The 25,798-nt window shown below is 46.9% G+C and overlaps 7 protein-coding genes across 8 annotated transcripts, besides 1 other annotated feature; 6 read left to right on the forward strand and 1 right to left on the reverse strand.

Moving 5' to 3' along the window:
- Positions 1 to 311: 311 nt before the first annotated feature.
- Positions 312 to 336: a microsatellite.
- Positions 337 to 2,369, forward strand: TSTA_125200 (cycloheximide resistance protein, putative; the record flags this gene model as incomplete). The annotated part of the gene is made up of 4 exons (XM_002482750.1): positions 337 to 602; positions 656 to 798; positions 852 to 1,704; positions 1,762 to 2,369. The coding sequence occupies exons 1-4, from the start codon at positions 551 to 553 to the stop codon at positions 2,367 to 2,369; spliced, it is 1,656 nt and encodes a 551-aa protein (XP_002482795.1). The 5' UTR covers positions 337 to 550.
- Positions 2,370 to 2,447: 78 nt separating this feature from the next.
- TSTA_125210 (telomerase reverse transcriptase, putative) lies at positions 2,448 to 6,316 on the reverse strand (the record flags this gene model as incomplete). The annotated part of the gene is made up of 6 exons (XM_002482751.1): positions 2,448 to 4,400; positions 4,448 to 4,831; positions 4,878 to 5,203; positions 5,250 to 5,468; positions 5,521 to 5,830; positions 5,879 to 6,316. 6 exons carry the CDS (start codon positions 6,314 to 6,316, stop codon positions 2,448 to 2,450), a joined length of 3,630 nt encoding a protein of 1,209 aa, XP_002482796.1.
- Positions 6,317 to 8,244: 1,928 nt separating this feature from the next.
- TSTA_125220 (extracellular glycosyl hydrolase/cellulase, putative) lies at positions 8,245 to 9,484 on the forward strand (the record flags this gene model as incomplete). Its single annotated transcript, XM_002482752.1, has 2 exons — positions 8,245 to 8,317; positions 8,382 to 9,484. 2 exons carry the CDS (start codon positions 8,245 to 8,247, stop codon positions 9,482 to 9,484), a joined length of 1,176 nt encoding a protein of 391 aa, XP_002482797.1.
- Positions 9,485 to 11,719: 2,235 nt separating this feature from the next.
- Positions 11,720 to 18,002, forward strand: TSTA_125230 (Rho guanyl nucleotide exchange factor, putative; the record flags this gene model as incomplete). Its single annotated transcript, XM_002482753.1, has 2 exons — positions 11,720 to 16,285; positions 16,332 to 18,002. The coding sequence occupies 2 exons, from the start codon at positions 11,720 to 11,722 to the stop codon at positions 17,520 to 17,522; spliced, it is 5,757 nt and encodes a 1,918-aa protein (XP_002482798.1). The 3' UTR covers positions 17,523 to 18,002.
- A 121-nt stretch (positions 18,003 to 18,123) lies between these two features.
- Positions 18,124 to 19,879, forward strand: TSTA_125240 (Ulp1 protease family protein). Of its 2 annotated transcripts, XM_002482754.1 has the most exons (8): positions 18,124 to 18,323; positions 18,387 to 18,563; positions 18,617 to 18,650; positions 18,702 to 18,716; positions 18,762 to 18,811; positions 18,857 to 18,876; positions 18,923 to 19,474; positions 19,536 to 19,879. In XM_002482754.1, the coding sequence occupies exons 2-8, from the start codon at positions 18,504 to 18,506 to the stop codon at positions 19,588 to 19,590; spliced, it is 786 nt and encodes a 261-aa protein (XP_002482799.1). In that variant the 5' UTR covers positions 18,124 to 18,323; positions 18,387 to 18,503; the 3' UTR covers positions 19,591 to 19,879. The 2 variants fall into 2 exon arrangements, with proteins under 2 accessions (XP_002482799.1, XP_002482800.1); XM_002482755.1 differs by lacking the exons at positions 18,124 to 18,323; positions 18,387 to 18,563; positions 18,617 to 18,650; positions 18,702 to 18,716 and having other exon boundaries at positions 18,722 to 18,811; positions 18,857 to 19,474.
- Positions 19,880 to 21,212: 1,333 nt separating this feature from the next.
- TSTA_125250 (glutathione S-transferase Ure2-like, putative) lies at positions 21,213 to 21,932 on the forward strand (the record flags this gene model as incomplete). Its single annotated transcript, XM_002482756.1, has 1 exon — positions 21,213 to 21,932. The coding sequence occupies one exon, from the start codon at positions 21,213 to 21,215 to the stop codon at positions 21,930 to 21,932; it is 720 nt and encodes a 239-aa protein (XP_002482801.1).
- An 878-nt stretch (positions 21,933 to 22,810) lies between these two features.
- TSTA_125260 (protease S8 tripeptidyl peptidase I, putative) lies at positions 22,811 to 25,088 on the forward strand (the record flags this gene model as incomplete). The annotated part of the gene is made up of 3 exons (XM_002482757.1): positions 22,811 to 24,731; positions 24,790 to 24,825; positions 24,885 to 25,088. The coding sequence occupies 3 exons, from the start codon at positions 22,811 to 22,813 to the stop codon at positions 24,995 to 24,997; spliced, it is 2,070 nt and encodes a 689-aa protein (XP_002482802.1). The 3' UTR covers positions 24,998 to 25,088.
- Positions 25,089 to 25,798: the final 710 nt, after the last annotated feature.

The raw sequence follows: 25,798 nt of genomic DNA on the forward strand, positions 1-25,798 counted from the left end.
GGGGGGGGGGGGGTCAGCCGACTCCATCACCGAACCTCTTTCTGGTCTGGGGTATTCGCCTATCATTTCCACGGTCAAGAGTCAAACCTGGTCTACGCGGTGCCATAATGGACACATTCATTTTAGCCTTTGAGGAGATGACCGGGGAGTGTAGACTCGGGAGTTTGTGGCATCCAGCTCGATTGCTCTGTCTGTCTGGTATGGTAGATAACCGGACGAATAAGGTCTAGACACAAACTTTGGTTCCAGCTTTAGTATTTTGTTCAGGCCTTTAGAGCTGTTTTAGTATTTTGTTCAGGCCTTTAGAGCTGTTTTTTTTTTTTTTTTTTTTTTTTTCCGCTTCAACTATCTTGCCTCTTCTCCGATCGAGCTGGGGAATCCGGGGAAACGTCTCCAGTATCTATCTAGGTATCTATATATACCATCGATTACTCCGCATTCTGATCTCATCTCGTGTCCCAGAGATCATCGTCTTCTTAGGTTACCTGCATCGGTAATCGTATATTCTATCTTCTACCAAGTTGAAGTCATCCAAGGACAAACTGTCAAGATGCCGTTCGGAATATTGGAGTGCAAGAAGATGGAGCTGGTGCCCGGCACAGGTATGTTCTCCCATCACTTCTTCTCCCTTGACATGAAACTAACACTATCACAGCTATCCTGGGTGACAAGGAATCAACCGATCCGCCCCCAGAATATGCACACATCCCAAGAGACCAGCTGAAGCACGGAACGGGCAAATTCTCCCATATCATTCTCGTGCCTCAGCCGTCCGATTCTCCAAATGATCCATTGAACGTAAGACTGCCCTGGAACGACTTCTGCAGTGGCAAAGGGGCTAATATATACAGTGGCCACAATGGCAAAAGGAACTCATCCTTCTCATCATTGGTCTCTCGGCTAGCGTCGTCGGTGCTTTTGGTCCTATGCTTTCACCGGGTTTCGTTCAAGTCTCAGCTGAACTAAACATCACCGTCGAAACACTCTCGCAAGCAACTGCATGGCTCATTCTGACTCTGGGATTGTGCGTGTTTTTCATGAACCCCCTTGCCAAGGTGTACGGTAAACGACCCATTTACCTCCTCGCCAGCGTCGTTATGCTCGTCACTAGTTGCTGGGGTGCCGCATCCAAGGACTATCCTTCTTTCCTAGCGAGTCGAGTCGTATCTGCCATCGGTATGGCGCCGTACGAAATCCTCGTCCTGGCCACCATCAAGGATATCTACTTTGTGCACGAGCGCGGCACACGTATCGCCGTGTGGAATCTATTCTTGATGTGCGGTATTGCAGGCGGTGCCATGATTTCAGGATACATTATTCAAAACCTCGGATTCCGCTGGACATTCTGGATTTGTGCAATTCTCTTTGGCGTTTTCCTATTTGGTATCATATTCTTCGTGCCTGAAACAACCTACAGACGTCCCCCAGGTTTGGTCGCTCAGCTTACTGCCGATGCAGAGAAGACGCGAAATCTGGAAGAGCACGACGACAATGAAAAGAATACACCTGTCCGGATCGAAACTACCTACAGCCATGAACCCGTATCCGAATCCCGCATGTCATACCTTCGCAGTCTTCGTGTGTTTACTGGAAAATACAGCGATGCGCCAATGCTCAAAATCTTTGCTCGCCCATTCATCCTCTTCTTCTATCCACCTGTTCTCTGGGGGTTTCTCCTCTACGGCACAACACTTACCTGGATCGGTACGTCTCAAACCCCCACCCCCTAAATAAAAGAACCCAGCTAATCAACCTGATCAGTGGTCTTCTCTGTCGTCAACGGTGTCATCTTCGTCAAACCACCCTACAACTTCTCTGTCTCCCAAACAGGACTCATAAGTCTAAGCCCCTTCCTCCTCACCTTAATCGGCGAAGTAATCTCCGGTCCCATGAACGACTGGATCTGCGTCTATCTCACCAACAAGAACCGCGGTATCTACGAGCCCGAATTCCGTCTCCCACTCGTCTTCTTCACCGTCATCCTGGGAAGTGTCGGCTTCTTCGGTTTCGGGGCAACAATCCACTATGAAACCCACTGGACGGGACCTGTACTCTGTTTCGGGTTCGCGAATATGGCCATGGCGTTCGCTTCTACGGCCGTGTTTGGTTATGTGGTTGATTGTTACCCAAGATTAAGTGAGGAGATCTTTGTCTCGGTTAATGCTCGTAATCTCTTGACCTTTGGGTTTACGTATTTTGTGAATACTTGGTTGGAGAGGAATGGTGTGTTGATTGTGTTTAGTGCACTTGGTGCTATGTTTTTGTTTGTTTGTTTCCTGACTATCCCCATGTGGATCTTTGGGAAGAAGATTAGGAGTTGGATTGGAAGGAATCAGTGGTTGCAGGAGTTTATGACTGATGAGGAGTAATTTTGCTTGCTCGTGGTATCTTCATGTGTCACTTTTCTGACATCTGGTGTATCTATCTATATCCATTAATCAGTTGAATCAATACCGCCAATTATCAAACATTTTATTGGCCTCTCTAATTATCCACCGCGCGCGAATCGTGTCTTTATCTGTGCGCGGTTTATTGCGCAGCATGATATGTTGCAGTCCTTGTAGCGTGGACGCGTAGTTTGTTTGTTTTCGAGACAGGATATGTCGAAAAGCAGCTGCACCCAAGTACTCTATCTGAGCCGGTGACACGGCGCACTGGAATTTGAGATCGGTTTGAGGCTCATTTATGCCTTTGTCCATATCATCAAATGTTTTAGTGATTGTTAATGTCATACGTCGCTTGGACTGAATCAATTTCTTCGCAAACTGGATCGTGTCTCGAATCGTTTGAAGCACGAGCCCTGACGAAGGACGTTGACGTGGTAACAATGTCTTGATATATCGATACATCTTGATCGCCGTCTCCACAAAATTCGAATAGATACCCATCAAAACAGTTCGGAGATTGTTATGCTGCGTATCCAGAAACATGCTATGAGTCTGAAGTCGAAACGAAGACAAAACTTTGCGATGAAAAGCTTGTCCAGGGATTCGACTGGACTCAACCGTTAATGTGTCTGCAACATCTACCTCACCACCACGACTATAGTCTCGATCTTTACGTATATCGAGTGTATGTGTGTCGATAAGATTTCCACAGTATGGAAAACTAGAACTCCCCTCCAGACGTGGCATCTTTGTCCCGTTAATAGTCGCTTCGAAATTGACAAGACTCTTGCTAGCATTGACTGTGATGCCATATTCTGGTTGACCATCCAGCATTATCTGGAGGAATTTCTTGGCAAGCTTTGGTCGAGTTGTTATCAATAAGAAATCGTCAATAAGTCGTAGCAAAAGTGTTTCGTCGTCTTTGAGAAAACCTAGCACTTCCCGCTCCAGTTGCCCATAGAAGAAATTGCAAAGCAAGCTAGACAAAACAGATCCTTGAGGAATTCCATTCTTCTGGCGAAAGTATTTCTTTCCAATTTTAACAAGATTTTTCCGAACATGTTCACTCAGTAAATCCAGAAGCGCGTCGACCTGGTGATTCTTGAACGTTGCTGTATCTACCTGAATTGTGTTTCTGCGCAAAGGCTTGTCATCTTTGAAACCAGAGGTCTGCTTTCGTATCTCGCTGAGACCTTTAGCCTTGCTAAGGTATTTCCGTAATGGCCGTGCTACTATCTTTTGTTGTGGTCCGGACTTTTGTAACAAATCACGACTGTTCTGGATGCTATCTCCTGGTCTGACCTCCACATGTTTCGAGATATGATATACAGCCTGAGTGACAAGATTTTCGATGAGCTTTACCAGGCTGTGCTGAGGAATGGTATCAAAGCATGATTGGATATCCAACTTGACAAAATATAGCTGCCCATTGCTGCTATCATACCCAGAACGCATCAGTCGATCTTTGAATGCTTTTAACCGCGGATACATGTCGTTGACTGAAAACATCGACGAGCCGAGTAACTCAGGATTGCGATCCTTCTCGTAAGAAAGCATATTAAAAACAGGAGTTATGGTGGAGTTGGTGCTAGGGCCTAGATATGAATGGTTGCCAATATGTTTTGCAACTCGTCGTCGAAGGTTGATGATTGGACGGGCACCGGAAGCTTTTGGCAGCAATCGCACAGAACTCCATGATAATTTTTTGGACTTTAGTACACGGCTAACTTTGTCGCGTTTAATTTCTTCGAACATTGAAGATTTCATATCAACGAGGGGCTTTTCAATCAAGAGTCGCCATACATCATGCCGGAAATAGTACAATCTGTTCTTGTGCACTTGGGACTCCGTCACGTAGAAATTGGTGCGGACCAGGGGTATGAGTAAGGAGTCGAAAATGTAATACATGAATTCGTGAAGGATCTCGGTTCGTTTACGTAGATCAGACAGAGCGATATGCTCGCCGTTGGAAGACGGACAAGATGGTGGTTCCAGCCAGCGTAAAGAAGTGATCTAACAATATTAGTTTTGAATATATTGTCCATCCGGTCCGAACTTACCTTGAATCCGTTGCAAGCCTCATGAAGTGAAAGACTTTCAAATCGACTTATTCTGATGAACCGGTCCACTTGATGCATCAGCTTCCGCTCGTTTGATATACCATCCTGGCCTTCGCCAAAAAACTCTCGCGGAATCAACTTTCGTAACGTAGCCCTGCAAAATGCAGATACAGACGAGGTTGGCGTTGCATAACCTAGTAAACAAAATTCTCGCGGAAACCTTTCACTCTTCCTAGCTGAAACCGTGGCATCGGGTAATTGCTCATCAACTTCCGACTGACTTGGAAGAGATTGGCTTGGTAGGCTGGTCTGCGTCACGAGCTCTTGGGATTCGATTTCGTCCGTCGAAGGTGGTACTGGACCAAATTTAGACGGTCCCGTTTCCTGTTGGAATCAGTCGCGCGAACATGCTTAAAGCTAGACAACCTACCGAAATCGGACAATAATGTCGCAGCAATTCTGTATAAGCACATGTCTGATTGCGTTTCTGCAGTTTTTGCACCAATTGTAGGGGACCTCCACGTAGCCGTTTCGGTATCTTGGGTCTCACTAGTGCATAGCGAGATCCTTGTGCAACTTTCAAGCGAGCAATCTCCTCTTCTCTCAATGTGTAATCCTTGAATGGCTGCACCGTCTCTCGCGAGTCGACTACAGATGTGAATACATTATGCAGTCCGAACTGTCTTGGAAATATGTACTTCATTACATGAACGGTGTCTGCAAGATTACTTGAGTTTGAGAACCGATTCAGAACATCTATAGTATTATTAGCTCTGATCATCGCATGACCGAATCAACTTACGAATATGCCGAAGCCCGAACCTTACATCTCCCTTTGAATTAATGGCGGGACGAGCATATAGCATTCGGCGTCGAACAAAGATGATACTGTTCGGTTTATGAAGAACATATGTTGGCTTGTTTGGCAACGGAGGAGCTGCAGTATTAACAGTCCCAGTCTTTTGGTTTTCGCATGCTGCATCCTCCAACTCCAGGGTCTCCAATTCGGAAAGATAAGTACCTATTCAAGCCAATTTAGTCGTTGATGGCCATACTGTAAGGGTCGTACGTACCACTTATCTGCCGATAAGAGGCTTTTTCTTCGTCTACACACGAAAAAACGCCGCAGTCAATCAGAAGCTTGCTCATGATATCCTCCCCATTGCCGCCCAGCAGACTCAGGACATCAGTCCAAGGACTCATCTTGAGTGCGGTCACATGTGGATTGTGAAACTGCGACACAAGCCCAGGAATATTGAAAGACATTGCACCAATCCCTTGATCCATGATCTGTCTGCGGGTCGCAAAACTGAACCCATTGGCCAGAACATGCTGAGGTTTGTTACTTCGCCTGAATAAATGCGAAATGACATATTCAACTACCTGCGACGAGTTAGCTGTCGCACAGATTTTAGTGATGGAGGTGCTCACCTCAGATTGAAGGTTACATGGTCCTGTATCCGTGCAAAGAAGTGATCGTTCATCGGACTGCGAAAAGAGGGCAAATTCTCTTTGACGAGCATTCAGTTCCGCGGGACAGGGATAGTGCAGTATCCCTACAAGAGTAGAATCCAGAAATCGAGCGAATTCAGCATCAGTGACCTGCTGAGAGGATGGCGCTAGGGTAGAGACATTAGCGTCTGGTTTATTGATCTCGTCTCGTTTTCCCACGGAAGTAATGCGACGTCGTCGCGCTTTTGACGATGATGGTAGCTCTTCAAGCAGATATCGTCTCAGTGTCAGCACTCGACGATAGTATTTCGACAAGACAGGGTGTTCGACAGTCACAGCGGTGATTGCTCGCTGTTTCTTGACGGGAACATCTTGAGGTGTAGTAGCTTTTTGAGGACGCTTCCTTTTCTTGCCCATGGTTCTCACGTTATGCGAGAGCAACTAAATATGACATCTTCTCCTAAATTTTGAAGATAGATCATAAACTATCACGTACTCCAGTCATGGTTTCAATATCTTGTGCATTGTAAAAATTGAGGTTGTCGAGTTGACGCGTTGTTTACGCGTTGATGGAATTTTTCTTTTTGGGAAACCGACGCGTTGACTACATTGACGTCATCCACCCTAAACACCATAAATCTCAACGACACACTCAATCAGACATTCAGATACGAGTATATTCACTTACTTATGCAGACTTAAATCAAGATTAATATTGCGAGAGAGCCTCTTCTCATCTCTAGCCGACCTTCATCCATAACAACCCACACAAGAATGAACTGGTCAAGGTAAGTTAGAGCTATCAGTGTTATTTATTTCCGGACCCAGTACGTACTATTTCATATAATGCAGGTATCAGATTCTACCCATGTACCTAATAACACAAATGGACGGTCACGGATTGATCTAGCTACCTAGGCACGTTGATGAATAACACAAGCCGGGAGCTGGAAATATACCCCGTTCAAGACTATAAAAATGCATTATACTCGCCACGAACGGGACATCCGACACCCAAGAACCCGGGCAGTGCCCAGATGGAAGATTAATGATCAAATTAATTGCATGTGTGAATGGATCTTTGCTGACTGTGTAGCCCTGAAGAGTCTCCTACAGTAAATGTAGGTAGCGGCAGAGTTGCTGGTTTCAGGAACACCGATGGAACGATTGTCGATTGCTGTTCAAATGTCATTGTCAACAACAATGGAAACAGTGAGACAATCTCACTGAGCGGGCCTCGGGAATAATTGCCTCTAAAGTGTCTCCCTTCTACATGGATAATTCTGTATCGTCGCTAGCGACCTTCTTGGCAACATTGAACGGTGGTAAAGCTGGATGCACCCTCTCAGCTCATTCAGTTTGTTACCACCTCCTCCCACTCCAATGACTACGACAGTGACTAGCTTGCCCACGACCATGAGTCCTTGACAAGTGGTGTTCAGGCACAAGATTATGGCCAAGTGCCGGTCAAGGTTGGACGGGATTAATCACTTGTGTCAGCCCATATATCTGCAAATCCTCGAACGTGTGGTATTCTCAGTGTCTCCCTGCTCAATTCGAAGAAATAGTAGCATTTTGCATCCATACCGGAAGTGATCATGCATTAGCGTACAAAACGAGCCCGTGAAATGAACGAGGTTGCATGGGTATATGGGTACTAGATCGGTTCTTTCCAAGGTTATTTGCGGTTAAAATCTTTGACTGCAAGTACGTAGCACGGAGATTGAAGCAATCCATGGATATCGATAATACAGTAGTCACCTATGTACGTAGCTACATATTATACTTCGAGTCAAGCAAAATAAGAAGTCACTCGGACCTTGGAATATTTCACTCTACCTAGGTACACTTCTCAGACTCATAATTGTCACGGCTTGAGAATGAATTCATTCTAAAGTCTTTTTTAATAGACATGAAAGACAGTTGCACTATACATTCGTGGTTCCTGAAGATGATTCTCTCCTGTTTCTTCGAAGCTTACGCCATATGAACGATCATGCCGCCATTCCGCGAGCCACCTCTCCCCCTCCGCACTTGGCTTACGCTAGTCGTTTGGGGTAGCAAATCGTGGTTGTGCTGATTAAAGAATAAAGTTATGAGGCGGAAGCATGGCTAATGGTAAATTGTTTCCTATCAGCCTAATATGTGGTAAATATGTCTGATCTCGGGTTCTTGTTCAGCGTTAATGCTGGCTGCCGGCTTGTAGCTAGGTAGATCAGATCTCCCCAGAATATATAAACCCAGCTGCCCAGATGAACAATGCAGTGTGGGAGAGAAATACTCACTCGCGTCTGCACTCATCAGACACAAGATTATACCCGAATTTCTAGTTGCATAACACCTTCATGATGTTTTGGACTGCTTCTCTGCTCCTGGTGATCCCAGTTGTCACAGCCCAGTCTCCAGTTTACGGTCAATGTGAGTGCCAAGTCCCATGAGAAGTACAACTACGCATAGAAACAACGCTGACGGATGCTTGCAGGTGGCGGTAACGGCTGGTCTGGAGCTACGACTTGTGCTTCTGGGTCGTGTTGCACCTACAGCAATGATTGGTATTCGCAGTGCCTTCCATGTTCAGGTGGTGGTGGTGGTGGTACATCGACTACCTTGACGACTACCACTAAAACTTCTTCCACCACCTCCTCTACTTCCACTGGTGCTAGTAACCCTACCACCTGTCCCCTCCCGGCTCAGTACAAATGGACGTCGACCGGTCCACTGGCAAACCCAGCGTCAGGCTTACTCTCTCTCAAAGACTTCAGCCATGTGCCCTACAACGGGCAGCACCTCGTGTATTCCTCCGACGTAAATTCCGGTGGGAACTATGGCTCTTTGAACTTTGCTCTATTCTCAAATTGGTCCCAAATGGCCTCTGCTTCTCAGAGCCAAATGAGTCAGGGAGCCGTAGCACCCGATCTCTTTTACTTCGCCCCGAAAAAAATCTGGGTCATGGGTTATGAGTGGTGTGCATCGGCATTCTGCTATTTAACGTCTAGCGATCCTACCAATGCGAATGGATGGTCTTCAGCCAAGCCGCTGTATGAAGGGTCCTTGTCTGGTGGAAATGGGCCTATCGACCCGGCTATTATCGGTGATGATGAAAATATGTATCTCTTTTTCGCTGGAGATAACGGCAATATTTATCGGACTTCGATGCCAATCGGTAACTTCCCGGCTAGTTTTGGCTCGTCCGCCCAGACCATCTTGACCGACTCGACATATAACCTCTTTGAAGCTGTGCAGGTCTATTCTGTCCAAGGTCAGAATTTATATCTGATGATCGTCGAATGTATCGGTGCAAGTGGTAGTCGATATTTCCGTTCTTTCACGGCTACCAGTCTCGGCGGCTCGTGGACACCTCAGGCCAGCACCGAGTCGAATCCTTTTGCTGGTGCTGCTAATAGTGGCGCCACCTGGTCCCAGGATATTAGCAGCGGTGACCTCATCCGTAGCAGCGCGGATCAGACGAAGCCTGTCGACCCTTGCAATCTCCAATTGCTATATCAGGGAAGAGACCCGAGTTCCAACGGGGGGAGTTACAATAACCTGCCCTACCGTCCGGGTCTGTTGACGCTGGCAAAGTAGATAGTGATTAAAGGAGGCAGAAGAGCCGAGCCCGGTAGTCGCGAGAGAGGTCGTGTAAATAGATTAGCTAAGATATATGCGTTGATCTCTACTGTGTCTAGACGAGGCTCATAATATTGTATTCTGTGTGCCTAGAGACATCGTGGGCAAGACTTGATATCCATATGATACTCAGCGATACAGTTGTCAGTATGCCAATGAACGGACAGACTCCAACAGAGCGCAAACCCCAAGCCGCCCAGTCCATCGGCAAATACGAACAATGACAGGTGTGACCAGTCTACTGCAGGTACGGCGGCCTGCTCCTGACAAATCCATGCAGTGACTCAGATATAGCCATACTCCTGACATCCATGGATCAGATATATATATATCGGCTCCTCCATACAAAGCTGAATTCATTTCTTTTTCTGCGTTATCGACATTCCGTCGATATTTTCTTCCTGCAGCGAGGACATCGGAGTCGATATTCGATAGTTTGAACATATCGGTCTGTATCGCAACGTGAAATTGTCACCAGCGACGGAAATTGGCCGACCAAGACAAAGAGTTTGCTCTGTTTGCATTGTCTGGCCAGACCGGTCCATGGGCTTTTTTGTGGGTTCTGATTGGTGGGACTGTCAATGTTTACGCCTTAGGCTTACAACTTAAGTTAATGTCTTATTTCGCCAAAGACAAACCTATACGGAGGATATTATAGATTGTGTTGAAAAGCATCTAGAGATGTATGTAGATAGCGTACAGCGTGGGAGCGCCGTTCCGACGCTGTCACGGTGACCAACCGGAACACGCCATCCCGGTTAGCGCAAGGGAGAAGACTGTATGGAGTACGGAGTACTCTGTACACCTCTAAGAATCGTGTCCCAGGGAGGCGTACAATGAAACAAGAGGTACAGTCGCGAGCTAGTTATTAAAGAATCTGCATGTTGGAACGCAGCGCGGCCTCCATGACTCACTGCCTAGCTAACATGCTCAATTGATGGTTCATAACCTACCCCGTTTCTAACAGATTTTGCACTTGTTAATCAGTTCGCAAGGATCTGACCGATCGTATTCTGGATGTTAACTTGTTTCAGGCTTGGATATCCGAGTCGTCTGATTGGCGGCGTTTCAGCTGGGCCATGTTTGAGCCACACCGGGCTCACTATGAGTTTGTTGACACTAGATAGCTTCATATCTTGTCTTGACTTACTATGTAGATTGTGTATGTTTATCTCTTTTTATCTCTGTGCTCTATATAGTTAGGTGATCGGATAGTAACGAGTTTAGCCGATGCGCTAATGCATCCAACGATCTCATAGGACGACGATCGCCAGCGCAGACTTTGACAACTGACTAGTCAATTGACATGAACATTCTGACATTCTGAAAAGAGGCAATATTCTGTAGACTCGACAGCAAACACACATCAACTATATAAACCCTGAATGAGGAAAGAAACCGCCACTCTTTTCTCCCGCGGCCAGCTTTTCCGGTGCTCGTCCACCCTAAACAGTCTAAACTACGTAGCATCCCATTAGTTTCCTGTTTTCATCTTTCTAATCTCCGATCTTTGACTAGTATGCTTTCAAAGAACGCTTTCATCTCAAAGCCGAGATACATCGTCAACGGTCAGTGCATTATTTTATTGATATAGTTTACCGCCCAGCAAAGTAGCACAGGCTTAGTGCGGCGACACGTCGAGTTGCTTGCCTTCCCGTTTTGGGCACTTTCCTCCACAGCCACTCGTTCACCTCAACACCTCACCTCACTCCGCCAGACACAACCATACGCCTCAACACACGACACACGACACCGCTTGACAAGCCGACGTTACTCCATCTAACCTACGGCCAACTACGTAGCAACTATTTCAGCGATCAACTTTTCCCTGAACTATCGCCTCAGCTATTCCCCAACTGAAACAACCACCCCTGCAGTTTCAACCATCACCAAGTTTCTTCCGGCCCGTCCCAGGATAGACCTTGCTCGTCCATCCAGGCCAACTGGCGAAGCTTCGATATGCCGCTAGTCCCAGGCACCAACGAGATGCCCGCTCTGTAGCCAACCTGGTCCAATCTGCGACACCGCTCTTCAAATTGCACATTTTGTCTGCTGACGATAATTCGACAGTCAAGAGTGGGCTGGTGGACAACGCATCGAGAGCTTAACTGGCTGCTAGCATACGTCCACACGGCTACCCGAAACTATTGCATACCGTTCAGCCATCTTTCCTCTCCTCAGGCGTCGTGCAAGATGCCTGACGGAGACGACGATTATGATTCTTTCCCTTCTGTTCAATCACACGTTCATTCTCCCCCACGCTTCCAACGACCTTCTTCACGTCAGTTATCCGACTACCTTCCCATCGATCGCATCTCGACCCTGACCTCTTCGTCTCAATTCTCTGGCCCACTTCTGTCCGCTCTCACGTATCAACCCGAACCGTTGTCTGAACCGTACGTCTCCAGCAATACTCGTGCAGACGATTCTCGCGAAAGAACTCCGTCTCCCGACCCCAGCGAGTTCTATCGCCCTTACACAACCCATGATGCGCAAAATAGTTCAGGCGTAGGGAGCCTGCTGCCAGCCGCCGACGTTCGACCCGGAATGACCACAATCACTTCTGCTCCTCGTTCTCCCGAAATCTCAAAACAATTCGATTCCTATCGACGCAATAGATCGACTCCTCGTTCCTTTCAATTACGATCTACTTCAGGAGGGTCTGGTACATCGCCAAGTGACGGTGCTTCTCGTTCACAACAGCCCGGACGATTTATCGGCGCACGGAGTCGGCAGGCCTCCTTCAAGGACTTGGTAGAACGGTTCAACAAGAATATCGACGAAGTTCCTCCGGTCCCTGTTCGACCAACATCCGCCTTTTCGTCTCGAGCAGCGAGTCCCGCCCCCAGTTTCAACAACCGCAGTCGTTCTGGAACACAGACACGGGAGAGTGCTCATCGTCACCCCCCCGACATATCTCCCCCGACATCATTCCCGCCTTTACCAAATCACGATCGGCCGGAGCTATCTCAATCCAGTCTTTACCAACCCCAAATTCCACCTTATCAGACCTACGGCGGTGGACCCTCTCGTCGACCACTGTTTGGTGAACTTTTGACGATTGACACGGCCGTGAATGATCGGCCAGGACATGGTATTCACCAAGCTTATCATCGTCGCAGAGGTTCAGAGAGTAGCATTTCCAGTCCGCACCCGTTCAACAATTCTCAAGGAGGAGGAGCTTTTGGTCCAGTCATATCACCTTCGTCGCCTACAGCTTGGTACTTGGGATATACTCACTCGCTAGAATCCGTTAACAAAACGATTGAGACGGGCCGCAATCACCGCCGATCAAGGAGCGACGCTTCGTGGACGACCTTAAAACCTAGCGTGGCAGGTCCTCTAGGTACACAGATGGCTGTCAGCTCATCGCAAGATACAATCCCGACCATGAATTCAGAAAGTTCTCACACAAAGTCCCGTATTCCTGTAGCGAGTAGACGAGGGAGCCGGGCATCGGAATCTTCTACACCTTCATCCCCTTCAACACGAACTGGCTCAGCAATTGGGTTTCACCCACACTCGACATCGCAGATACCGCTTGCTCCCAAGGGCAGCAGTCGACTACCAAAGCCTCTTAATCTATCAACTTCGGCGTATAGTCCGGAGCGGAAAGTGCCAGTGCATAATACCGTCAAATCGCCTGGTCGCAGGAACGTTGTTCACAACCATGGAAGTCCTCGTCAGGTGCCGGACAAAGGATCGCTGAAGGTATATGTCTCTGCGCCTCCACCAAAATTGTCTCCGCCTCTGCGCAGTTCGAGGCCACGACAACCTGTTTCTGCAGCGAGCACTGCAGCCTCACGTGCGAAGGTTGTTGATCGCGTTTCTCGTTTTCAGACATCACAGAATGATGATAGCACGCGAAATCCTCGAACTAGAACACGCAAACCCCCAGAGCTGGGTAATGTGGACTTTGCTGCACGGCGACAACGTATTCAGCAAGCTTTCAACAAATCTGTCCAAGAGACCGTCAAGAAGGAGGAAGAAGCTGCTGAACGTCGAAGATTAGCCCGGTATAAAAGAGATGAGCAGGTGCGATCCATGCTCATTCGTGAAGGCGAGCTCCGCAAGATGGCTTCAATGGAGTCTGCATCGACGCCTGTGCAACTTTACCCTAACGATGGTTTTTCTGACCCCCAGCCAGCTACACCTGGAGAAATGACTACTTCGGAGCCTACAAACACCGATCCTCAAAATCCTGTTCCAAGCTTGTCTGTTATCACTCCTAACAACTTTGACGCTCACCAACCAGAGGCAGTACCTGAACGGCTAGCTGATTCTCCCACGCTGGGTGCATCAACAACTCCAAATATCCACCCAGCTCCCGTTGATCCATCGGACATCCCTCCCTCTTCTGCCGTCACAACAGCTACTAATGATACCGGCTCTACCAACTTTGATCCTGAACCCCAAGTCGGTCTTGATCACCATGAATCTCATCGCGATCTTCTCAGTCGCATAATGCAACTACGCGAGTCGAGCTCCAGTAGCGAGTGCGATGAAGATGAGGACGACGATGATGATAATGACTTGTGCGATGAGGAGGCGGATGAGAAAGGATCAATCCGCATCATGCTCGATCCCACCAGGGCTACTTTCTTCTTAGACGGGATAGATCGTGGACAAAAGAACGACCTTGAAACAAGCAAGAACGCAGGAAGCGACACCACTGGTCATGACGATGTCAATAGATGGAGCATGGCATCCTGGGCTTCATCCACGCGGGAGCAACAGTCGAGTTTAGATAGCCAGTGCGACGCTGAAGATGATGCCGAAGACGATGCTGATGAGCCGCGCGATTCGATTGATCATGAAAGTCGGCCATTGCCGCAATGGAACGAATCTACGAACCTACGCCGCCAGGCCACTCTGGACTCTTTTCACAGCAAGCCTAAAAGTATTGAGACTCACAAACGACAGCGCTCACATCCCGATAATCTGATTAGACAAGGTGGTTGGGATTCAAAACGCGTCACTCAGCTCTATTTGCAAGAACTAGCGCGAGGCGGTTTAACAGAATCCTTGGGTCAATCATGGGAGACCTTTGATGAAAATCGAAATGAACAACCTGATAGTAACGGCCTGGAAGAACCGGTCGTGCTATCACATTTGGGTGATGTGACTCCAGATCGCATCGCACACCGGGCTAGTCTAAATCTACGTGATGACTGGGAAAGCGCTTCGCCGTCAATTGCAGATTGGATTCAAGTGGCTACAGAAGACGAGCCACCAGTCCCGCCGCCGAAAGATGATATACCGCCAGCAAACAAGAATCTTTCTGAGATTTTCACTTCTTCCTCTCCACAGGTCAATAATTCATGGAATGGACTGGGTCTCGCGATTCACGTGCAATCTCCCGTAGACGAGTCAAGAGGTACTCTCATCCCGCCAATGCCAACTTATAGTCCTCCTCCAGCACCAAAAGATGACTCAGCCTTGGACCCTGCACCGCAATCTGTTTCGCCCAGCATCTACACTAGTCAACCTCCCTCAAGTAACTTTTCGAGTGATCCATTTCCCACAATTGAGGAACATGTCCCAGTGCGCCATAGTGAGGATTCGTACTTGACGCAGACAGGATTCACTCCATCGCCACCGACTGTGGCATCATCTGCCACTTCTCAGTATCAGATCGCTCCTCCAGACGCTGGAGAGGCTCCAGTTGGCTCCCCAACTCCTGAGCAGAAGCAATTGAAACAGCGCCGGAATGTGATTAAGGAGCTTGTCGACACGGAATACACTTATGGCCGCGACATGAAGGTGGTGGACGACATTTACAAGGGAACGTCCAGTTCATGTTTGGATTTATCTGCAGACGACGTGAGGACTCTTTTCGCCAATTCCGATCAGATCGTGCAATTTTCTATGAATTTCTTAGATGCACTAAAACAGTCAGCCAAAAGTGTCTACGTGATGCCGAAATCTGCGCGTTGGAACAGTAAAAAGGGCCAACGTAACGGCCGTACCGATTCACCAGCCGAAGCGCCAAATTCGGCTTCTGGTCTGTCTAACTTGGAGCAAGATCAGCTTACCTTTGTTGGCCATGTTTTCATGGAGAATATGACCCAGATGGAAAAGGTTTATACGGAATACCTGAAGAACCACGACGCGGCCAATAAGAAATTGCAGGTATTACAGCGTAACCCCAAAGTGGAGATCTGGTTGAAAGAATGTCGAGATTGGGCGGCCGACTTGACAGAAGCCTGGAACTTGGATGCTTTACTCGTGAAGCCTGTCCAGCGTCTAGTCAAATACCCGCTACTGTTAAACCAGTTGATAAATGCCACGCCTGAGCATCACCCCGACCATGCAGCTTTGGTTCAAGCATTGGAAGCAGTTACCAAGATCTCAGTTCGCATCAACGATTTGAAGAAACGAGCCGATGTAGTCGGTCAAGTCGTCAGCAACCGGAAGAGAAAAGAATCCGATGTTCGTTCCGGATTCACCAAAGCGTTTGGTCGTCGCACCGAAAAGCTTCGACAACAAGTTGGTCTGTCCGAAATGTACGAAGACACCGAGTATAATTCCATGGCTAACCGCTTCAACGAACATTTCTTCCAGCTGCAAGTCGTTATGCGGGATGTTGAAATGTACACTAGAGAGATCAAGTCGGGCATGGAGATGTTCAACAACTACGTTGTTGCCATTCAAGGCTGTCTTGATGTAGCGCAATCCAATTACACGGAGATTGAGAGCAAGTGGCACCGGTTGCGGATGTTTGTAAGGGAGATTATCAATGTTGCTCTCCCTGAACATGTGAGTATCTTCCCTCAAGAATAAGTAATCGTGCTAATGATTACAGGTCGCAACCGTCCGGAAAGGCGTAATCGATCCCATGTTGACACTGCTCAAGCTATACGAAGGCCCGCAGAAGGTAATGACTAAGCGGAATAAGAGACTACTTGATTATGCCCGGTATAAATCTGTCATCGACCGTGGCGATAAGCCCGATAAACGGACTATCGAGCAGGGTGAACAATTCTCGGTGCTAAACGATGCGTTGAAGGATGAACTTCCCCGGCTTTTTAGTCTTACTGCTAAGCTTATGGAGGCATGTCTGAAGAAGTTTGTTTCGATACAAGAACAATGGTATCAGATCCTTCAACAGAAACTGGGACCTATTCTCGATCGCTTCCCCGGGGATATCTCCGGCATTGTCAGTGATTGGTCAGCTGATTTCTCCTTTGTCGATGCGCAAATAATATCACTTGCACTTTGCAACGGTACTCTTCTGTCCGAAGCGGGGAATCTTGTCAATTTCAATGCTCCTCTACCAGATGGCCCGACTTCGCCTCGACGACCTTCTACTGTTACAAGTAACCGTACTGCGTCAGGGACATTTGAAAGCTCCCCGAAAGTGTCTTACGATCTCGGTCAATCATACGGCATGGATGGACAGACTGATCATTCGAACGGCTCTCATTCATATATCGGAGCTCCGAGTCGTACTCGTGCTAGTTCATCATTGTCTAATGTGACTCGTGCAGGAGTAAGCGCAGAATCGGTCAACGGCACTGGTTCAATGGCTCAAGCATTATCATCAGGAAGACCCAGCACTGGTTCGACGGGTCGTCAAACAGAGTCGTTTCACACCGCGCCTCGATTGAGTCTCGATATGCCTTTTATGCGTGATTCTTTGCTTCAAGAAACCAGAACCGCAGACTCAACAGCCTCGCCTGCTCGATTCTCGGGATTTTTCTCGTCAGCAATGCCAATGTCCGATTCACCAATGCAAGAATCCGCTGCTGCTGCAGCCCCGTCAACAAACCCCAACCCCAATCCGAAAGTTTTGTTCCTTGCAGCCAGTCTCTACGAATTCAATATTGATAAGTCCCGCCGTGAAGCGGGATACCCTTATCTCACCTACACAGAAGGCGAAGTATTTGACGTGATTGCAGAAAAGGGCGAGTTGTGGCTTGCTAAGAATCAAGATGATCCTTCGGGGCAGGTGGGATGGATATGGACTCAGCATTTTGCAAAATTACCCGGTTGATTCATACCAAGCCATTGTACAGGATGATCTATGACCATGACCATGGATAGCAATTTTCTTTCTTTTCCCGGCATTTTAGGCGCTTTTATCACGATTGATGACTACACCCCATATTCACGATGTTTTTATTTTCTTTTCGATATTGTCTATCGAGTTCAACGTTCGACAGAGCATTTGATTTCGTTGATTTTCTTTCTCATGTTCATACTTATCTATATTACATGCATACCTAGCTGTGATCAGCTGTATAGGTAGTTGCTAATACCCTGAAACTGTCTGACATGTACACTTTTTTCTTTCTGCTCATTTCTTTCTGCCCTTGCAGATGATTCTGTCTGCTCTTGTTTGACCGCTGTATGACGGTCGTATCCATGTATTGAGGATTCCTTTTCGGGGGCTGTATTTGTTCTGGTGTAGTGTAGATACCCAATTAGTGTTTATGTTTCTTATCATTCTTTCGGAGAATTGACGATGTAGTTGATATGCACCAGCCACATATTACCAATGCCCCGCAACTGAGGTACAGCCACAGTGACGTCGGAGCCGTAAGGAACGAACGAGTCAAGAGCCACTGATTAACATCTGACTCTCTTTGTTACTCACTCTTTCTCTATTGCATATTGTGCTTTTTCCTGTAGGCAAGTATTTATTCTGTGCATTCAACATTTTACTTTGAGCTGGATAGTGCTCAACGCAGTTATTTTCCCTGCATACGGTACATACCGTGTGATCTGATTATTGGAAGATACATTGCCTGAGTCGGATAGCAAGGGATTTTGAGATTTTTGACTTTCGAAGGAGGCAAGTACTCCCAGTTGTTTGAGTTGGAAATTATGTTGCTAATTCATGTCATTATTGAGACAGATCGGTGTCCTTGGATATATCTTTCGGGGGAAGGGAAGGTGTATCTTTTTGCGCGACGAGTACGGATATACACCACCTACGTACATACATACGCCTACCATAAAGATACCGTACGGGATGCGCCAAAGTGGCTTTGGAAAACTTCAGAAGAGGGTTATGGGGCGGTGGTCTGATAGTGTATGTGCTTTATTTACACGTTCATGCAGGTTGCTGATTATGGGTGGTGATAGTTGCATCCTCAACCTGATGATGCGTATTTGAGCTGTGAGTGTTCATCGGACTTCCCTAGGCGGTATGGGACTAACTGATTGATAGATCATGATGTGAGATGTGAGTGTGTCGTCCATGACAATCAAATCGGTCTGACGCGAATAGTAATGCGGGAGGATATTCAAACCTTGAAAAATGACTGGTTAACGGATAACGTGAGTATATTTCTGACTCTATTAGACCCAAACTAACGGGGATAGGTAATATCATTCTGGGAAGAGTATGTTCCCCATCCCTATTCCTTTCGCATCGACTGAAAAAAGGAGATACCTCGAACACGAATACCTATCCAAACTCACACATGCAAACATCATCCTCCTCCGTCCAAGCATGTCATTCATGCTCCTGCAAACCCCCGACCCACGAACCCTCCGCGACGCCCTCCCGGACTTCTCAAAAGCAACCCACGTCTTCCTTCCCATAAACGACTGCCGCAACGTAACCGAAGCAGAGGGCGGGACACACTGGTCTTTACTCGTCGTCTCAATCGTAGACCGCGTTGCGTTCCATTACGATTCCTTACCACCGGGTAACAGAATGGAAGCAGGCGCAATAACCGCGAAATTAGGCGCGTTAGTCAACCAACTTATACGATTTGTTCATTTGGAAGATGCGCCCCAGCAGGAGAATAGTAGTGATTGTGGCGTGTTTGTGTGTCTGAATATGAGATATCTTTTACTTGATAGGATCCTGAGGGCAAATTCGCATCAAAAGGTTAGTATGAGTCTGGCTGGAATGAGGGTTGATGCGACGGCGGGAAGGAAGGAGATTTTGAGGATTATTGATGGGTTTAGGAAGGAGGGTGTGAGACGGAGATCGTACGTCCTTTTTTTTTTGGCTCTGTTATTGGGGTTTATGTATGACTGACATTTGTTTTAGACAAAGCTCAAGTCCATCGGATCGACATTCTAATAGTCCTCCGCGGATTGATTAGTTGATTTTGGGTTTATTTCATGCATTGCCCTGGGTTTTTTGTCGAAGCACGGCGTTTGGTTAGGTTATGGTATCGATGAAGAATGATATACCATGAATACAAATATAATCATAGCATGACAAAAGGGACATGTTTTGAATGAAGATTTTACAGAAGATCCTAAGTCTGGCTACGGATTTGACGAGGTTTATGTGAATGGTAGATATAACTAGGTAACTTCCAGCCCTTTTGCATACTGTAACCACGGATATGTATTTCAAGTATAGTTTGTACAGACCTCTTGTGTATGTCTCTTTGGTTGCTGCTACGTTTTTATTCTAAGTGGCAGGTGACACTCGCAGAATACTTGGGGCACGTACCCAGGTATGTAAGTATGTATTTACCTAGGTTTATGCCCCAGATGTCACGAATCGATAGTAGATCCTCCGGAGGTTAGATACCTAGGTATATTCGCCCGGACGGCTATGATCGTTCACTAATCAGCAATTATGATTTTCGGATATAAGTAATTCTTCTCCCTTTACCAGTTGTTATCAATCTCCAATCCCAACTAAACTGTATGTACAAGAGCTCGCTTGCCGAAGTTGCGCATCGGAGATCAGATTAGGAAAGTTTGTCTGAAAAGACTGTCACTAAAGGAGTACGTACGACCGATTTTCAATTTGCCCTCGTGTCGGCCTGTTTCTCTGGACGGATTACGTTGAGGATATGCCAATATAGGAAATGTACTGATTACTCTATCAATTGAAACAATGCCTAGCTAACTATGCTATGACTACAGTGCGGTTGGCGGCGGTGATCGATAGCATTTCTTCGAGAAAGGTCGATCAATAAGGTTACGGATGAATGAAACAAAGGAAATGCTGGAAATACCGCAGCACTGCGTCAGAGGATGTGAGTCGGCTTTAATTGTTGGTCAATTGGTTGACGTTCAAGGCATTCCATATACCGGACTAGCTACCTAGGCCCGACGGAGAATTAGGGCTTTTCCCTAGGTACGTTCGATACATATTATGATCAAACTCGGTATACTTACTGCGCTTCGTCTTCGAACAGTCAATTTCAGCATCCTATCTAAGAGTTATTCATGAAACCGGAGTGTGTTTAGGGTTCTGTCAGTTCCTAGGCTGATTTACGAGATACTCGACATGTTTTTGTCCTGCTGTACAGACGAGGGCTAGCCAACCTCCTTCAGGAACAATATCTGATAGTAAGTTCTTTCCTATATCCTCTTTCTAAAATATGCTTTTTATAATCATTTATAATCCATACCTGATCTTGCTCCCCTGAACGGCCGAATACGGCCGAACTACCGAACGACCGAGAGAGCTGCCCAGGAGACATAGCATTGTCTTGTTTCAAGAATGCATTATTAATTGCACCGGTTTCTTGACAAATCACATAATGACACTCAGAGATTCGATTAATCAGCTTTTAGAAAGCAATCTCAGCCGTCAATTGGGTTGATACTATCGATATATGGATAGCTACACTTCGGCGAATCTTATAAGACCAACGGACGGGAGTAGATAATTTACAGATATTCCTATGTAGTGCGGACAACTTAGCTACGAATCACTATCTTTCCTCTATTAGGTTGAGTTCAATTGGTTAATTGCAACATGTCGACTACCATCAAACCCATCAAGCTCTACGGAGGAATCCTCGGTCCCAATCCCCTAAAAACAGCACTGATATTGACCGCACTCGAAGTACCCTTTGAAAGCATCCTCATCCCTTTCGATCAACTGAAACAACCCGAGTACGAAGCCATCAACCCCAATGGCCGCCTCCCATCCATCCACGACCCCAACACTGGCTTAACAGTCTGGGAAAGCGGAGCTATTATTGAGTATCTCATTGAGCAATACGACAGCAAAGAACCTCGCAAGCTAAGTTTTGCACCGAGAGGTGCAGAAGCTCAACTCGCACGCTCCTTTCTCTATTTGCAGGTCACAGGGCAAGGTCCATACTACGGCCAGGCGTACTGGTTCAAGAATTTCCATCATGAGAAACTCCCCTCTGCCGTGGAACGATACGTCAACGAAATCAAGCGCGTCACTGGTGTGCTTGATAAATGGTTAAGCCAGCAGAAAGAAGCCCACAAGGACAACATCGGCGACGGTCCTTGGTTGGTGGGTAACAAGCTCTCATATGCCGACCTCGCGTTCATCTCCTGGCAGAGAATCGCACAGGCCAATTTCGCTGATGATGGGTATGATGTGAACGCTTTTCCTCATGCGAAGGACTGGTTGGAGCGTATGACTTTGAAGGAGTCTTTGGGAGCGGTATTGGAGGAGCATGATACGGCGATGGCGAAAGCAAGACAGGCACACAAGTAACTACACTTTTGTCGTGGCTAGTAGATATATCTAGAATTATTGCGGTTTTTATCGCGGTAGAATCCGGGTTCTCGTTTGTAGTTTTGTGTCTTTCGGTGTATTTAGGACAATCAGTCAGCATAAATCAGATTGAATTGTTTGATAAGGCGCTCTAATATAGGCCAATGTGCGTTTGATTGAGGGAATAACATAACTGTTAATTTATGACTGCTCAAGTGGGCTGGCTATATTTATTTGACTTCAACCAATTTACGTACAAGAACAAGAGAGTGATGACCGCGGAGGTATGGCGTTTTAGTAGATTGCACTAAAAAGCTTCATTTAATTAAGCGACTGATCAATGAGCTTATCTTGTCTCGTAGAAACGGTTTTCCAAACTATGCACTATTGAATATTGTGTCTTAGCTGAAAATCATGCAATCGTTATACCCTGGTCACAATCATCCTTGCAACCAAGAATTGTGGTACCCTTGCTTGGATTAAGCCTTCGCTCGTGTGTCTACGGAGTTTTCTAATTATTTGCTTCTGCAGGATTTAGTGCATCAATTCCGTGCTAATCCAACAGACTATCCTTCTAACAGACGAACTAGTCGATGGCGTTTATTAGGGTTTCATTGTACTAGAGCCGTATAGGAAGGAGTCGTACAAACATCTCTGATTAGTTAGTCTTGACCATGCTCCTTATCAAGCACCTAATAATACGGTATATGCCGGAAAGTATTTAAATCGCTTAATGTACCCTTGTCGTATTTCCTGTTCCCTGCTCTCTCCTAAAGCGTGGGAGCTTGAAGTAGCTTGACGCTCTTTAGCTGCTGTTGGAGTCTGGATAACCACTCTTACCTGGGCCCTACTGGGATATTGCACCTACAAGAGACGTCATGCTGTGGCAGTATCTTCTCGTACACACTTCCGTGTTCTCAGGGGCTTTGGCTGCCTCATTGAGCCCTGTACTCCACGAAAAGAGAGACATCCCGTTGCCAGAAATCAAACAGCGCATTGACGGCGATGCTATAATCCCCGTTCGCATTGGTTTGCGTCAGAGCAATCTGCATACTGGCTATAACAGACTCATGGAGGTCTCTCACCCTTCCTCTGAGAACTACGGAAAGCATCTCACCAAAGAGGAAGTCCATGCACTCTTCGCTCCAGCCGAAGAAACCCTTGACACTGTTAAGAACTGGCTCTTTGGCACCGGTCTTGTTGACCATAGCGAGATCATTCATTATGAAAATAAAGGATGGCTAGCAATTGATATGCCCGCAAAACATGCAGAGACCCTGCTGGGAACTCACTTCTACGAGATTGAGAGCCATAATGGAGATGTCCGAATCGGATGTGAAGAATACTATCTCCCTGCTCATGTCTCCAGCCATGTGGACTACATCAAACCTGGAGTGAAGCTGTCTGCCCCCATGAAGAAGAAACAGTTGCCTCAAAAGCGCAGCGTTGCCGGAGCGGACTCATTTCATCCAAGTCACCCTCGTATGCCGCATACACGGCCGCCGCATTATCCCGGCTGGTCACTTCCTCCAGCAGCTTGGGGATTACCTCCTGAGCTCCAGAACTGCGGCGTCAACATCACTCCTACCTGCATCAAGGCTCTTTACGATATCCCAAATCCAATCTTTAGCCAACCGGAAAATGCTATGGGGCTGTTCGAAACCTATGATGCATTCTCCCAGGAAGATATCTCACTTTTCTTCCAGCACTTTGCGACTAATGTTCCAGCTGGCACAAAACCGAATGTCATTTCCGTTGATGGGGGCACTGCACCAGTTGCGCCAAATGATACCCGAAATGGTGGAGAATCTGATATTGATCTCGACCTCGCCATTTCCTTGATTTACCCCCAAACAGTCACCGTTTATCAAGTTGACGACCTTCCGAATTCTTCCGGTGAGACTGGGGTCAATGGTTTCCTCAACACTTTCCTTGACAGTGTAGACGGCAGCTATTGCGATTACTCGGCTTTTGGTATCACTGGGGACAGCCCAGGAGTTGACGCGTCTTACCCAGATCCTGCTACAGACGGTTACAAAGGTCAAAAGCAATGCGGCACATACAACCTAACCCGAGTCGTCTCTATTTCTTATGGCGAGGCAGAAGTATATCTACCCAAAGCGTATGTGGAGCGTCAGTGCAATGAGATCCTGAAGCTCGGCCTGCAGGGCCATACCATCCTTGTCGCCAGTGGTGACTACGGTGTAGCCAGCTTCCCCGGTAGTAACGGGGATGCCGAAGGTTGTCTCAGCAGCGGTACTATGAACGGAACCATTTACAACCCTGACTATCCAGCCGGATGTCCTTATATAACCGCAGTTGGTGCAACAAGATTATACCCCAACGATACTGTCCACGACGCCGAATCAGCCATGCAAGTCAATCTGACCGCCTTCAACATTGCCACCGGCGCTGGCCCAACTTCTCCTCCTTACGACTTCTTTGCGACCGGCGGTGGTTTCTCCAACTATTTCAAACCAGCTCCTTTCCAGGCGCTTGCGATCGAGGAGTATCTCAAGAAAGATCTTCCATATCAGAGTTTACCCTATTATGAGATCAATGCGGATGCTACCAACATTGGTGAAAAGGGCGGTGTCTACAATCGCATTGGTCGTGGATATCCGGATGTTTCTGCAAATGGTGCCTTCTTGCTCACATATGTGAATCAAACAGCGGGGACTTTCTTCGGTACCTCTCTGGCATCCCCTATCTTCGGAGCCGTGGTGACGCTCCTCAACGAGGCACGTAGTGCTGTTGGAAAAGGCCCGATTGGATTCATCAATCCGGCATTGTATGCAAGTAAGTAATATTGTTTCTCGTCTCAACCTTGGAAAAGTAGATCGCTGATGAAATCTAGATCCCTTCGTCTTAAATGATATCACCAACGGCTCCAGTAAGTCCATGTCCTTCTATATGCATCAACTTTAGTTCGAATACTAATTTATACTTCAGACCCCAACTGTGGTTCTCAGGGCTTTCAAGCATCCCAAGGATGGGACCCAGTAACAGGCCTTGGTACACCAAACTTTCCTCGCATGCTGGCATATTTCCTCAGCCTGCCATAGACCTCGGGACTCTCTGACGTTCGGGGCCTGTTCGCCATATCCATGTAAATATTCTTTGCATCAACCAGAATAAAATATGGTCCACAGAAGTGTACATATACCCTAGACAAAGAACTGGTGGTCCATGACTCTAAGTTGTGGTTTTCGTACGGCTACGAAGAAGCCCTAAAGTGCTGCATACTTCCCTAAGTAGGTAATTCGGGAACTTGCATCTCTGATTTTGGAATTGAGAAGTGATGATGATAATAAACAGTTCGATTACTGCCTACTGGAAGAATGAGAAGTTGAATATCATAATGATTATCCATATCTATATAAAAATGCCCTCATGCGTATACCATTCCATCAGTGTTATAACCCTTTCCTCGTCTTGCGAAATCGCATATTCCGTCCCTTTCAATTCACCCCAAGATCTAGATCGGTAACAAGTGAAGGATATCTCACTAAGCAGATCCAATCTCAGTATTAGCAATTGTCTCATCGACAACCTTGCTACCTTGGTCGTAGACGACATAATAGTTAATACTGTTCGCCGGAGGTCCATATTCAAACCATGTGCAACTCATATAATACTTGGAATAATTACCGAGTCCTTGAAGAGGGTTAATAATGGCCTTCATCCACTGCTTCTTTTGCGCCGTGCTGGCTGATCCTCCACTTGATAATTGCGTACCGGTCTCGGCAATGGCAAATGGCAGTTCGTATACAGTGGCATATGTATTTTAACAGGATCCGTAGGCTGTTTCAAAGTGAGGAAGTCCCTCGTCGGCATTTTAGTAGTAATCCATGCCCACGATATCG

This window comes from Talaromyces stipitatus, genomic scaffold (assembly GCF_000003125.1).
Source record: "Talaromyces stipitatus ATCC 10500 scf_1105507295555 genomic scaffold, whole genome shotgun sequence".
NCBI lineage: Eukaryota > Fungi > Ascomycota > Eurotiomycetes > Eurotiales > Trichocomaceae > Talaromyces > Talaromyces stipitatus.

What these genes read in the sequence shown, in the direction of transcription:
- TSTA_125240 (XM_002482754.1), top strand. Translation starts at nt 18,504, where the DNA reads ATGCGCCAAAGTGGCTTTGGAAAACTTCAGAAGAGGGTTATGGGGCGG. An exon ending in GTAATATCATTCTGGGAAGA is followed by an intron (nt 18,877 to 18,922) that starts GTATGTTCCCCA and finishes TGAAAAAAGGAG; the next exon opens with ATACCTCGAACACGAATACC. An exon ending in GAGGGTGTGAGACGGAGATC is followed by an intron (nt 19,475 to 19,535) that starts GTACGTCCTTTT and finishes CATTTGTTTTAG; the next exon opens with ACAAAGCTCAAGTCCATCGG.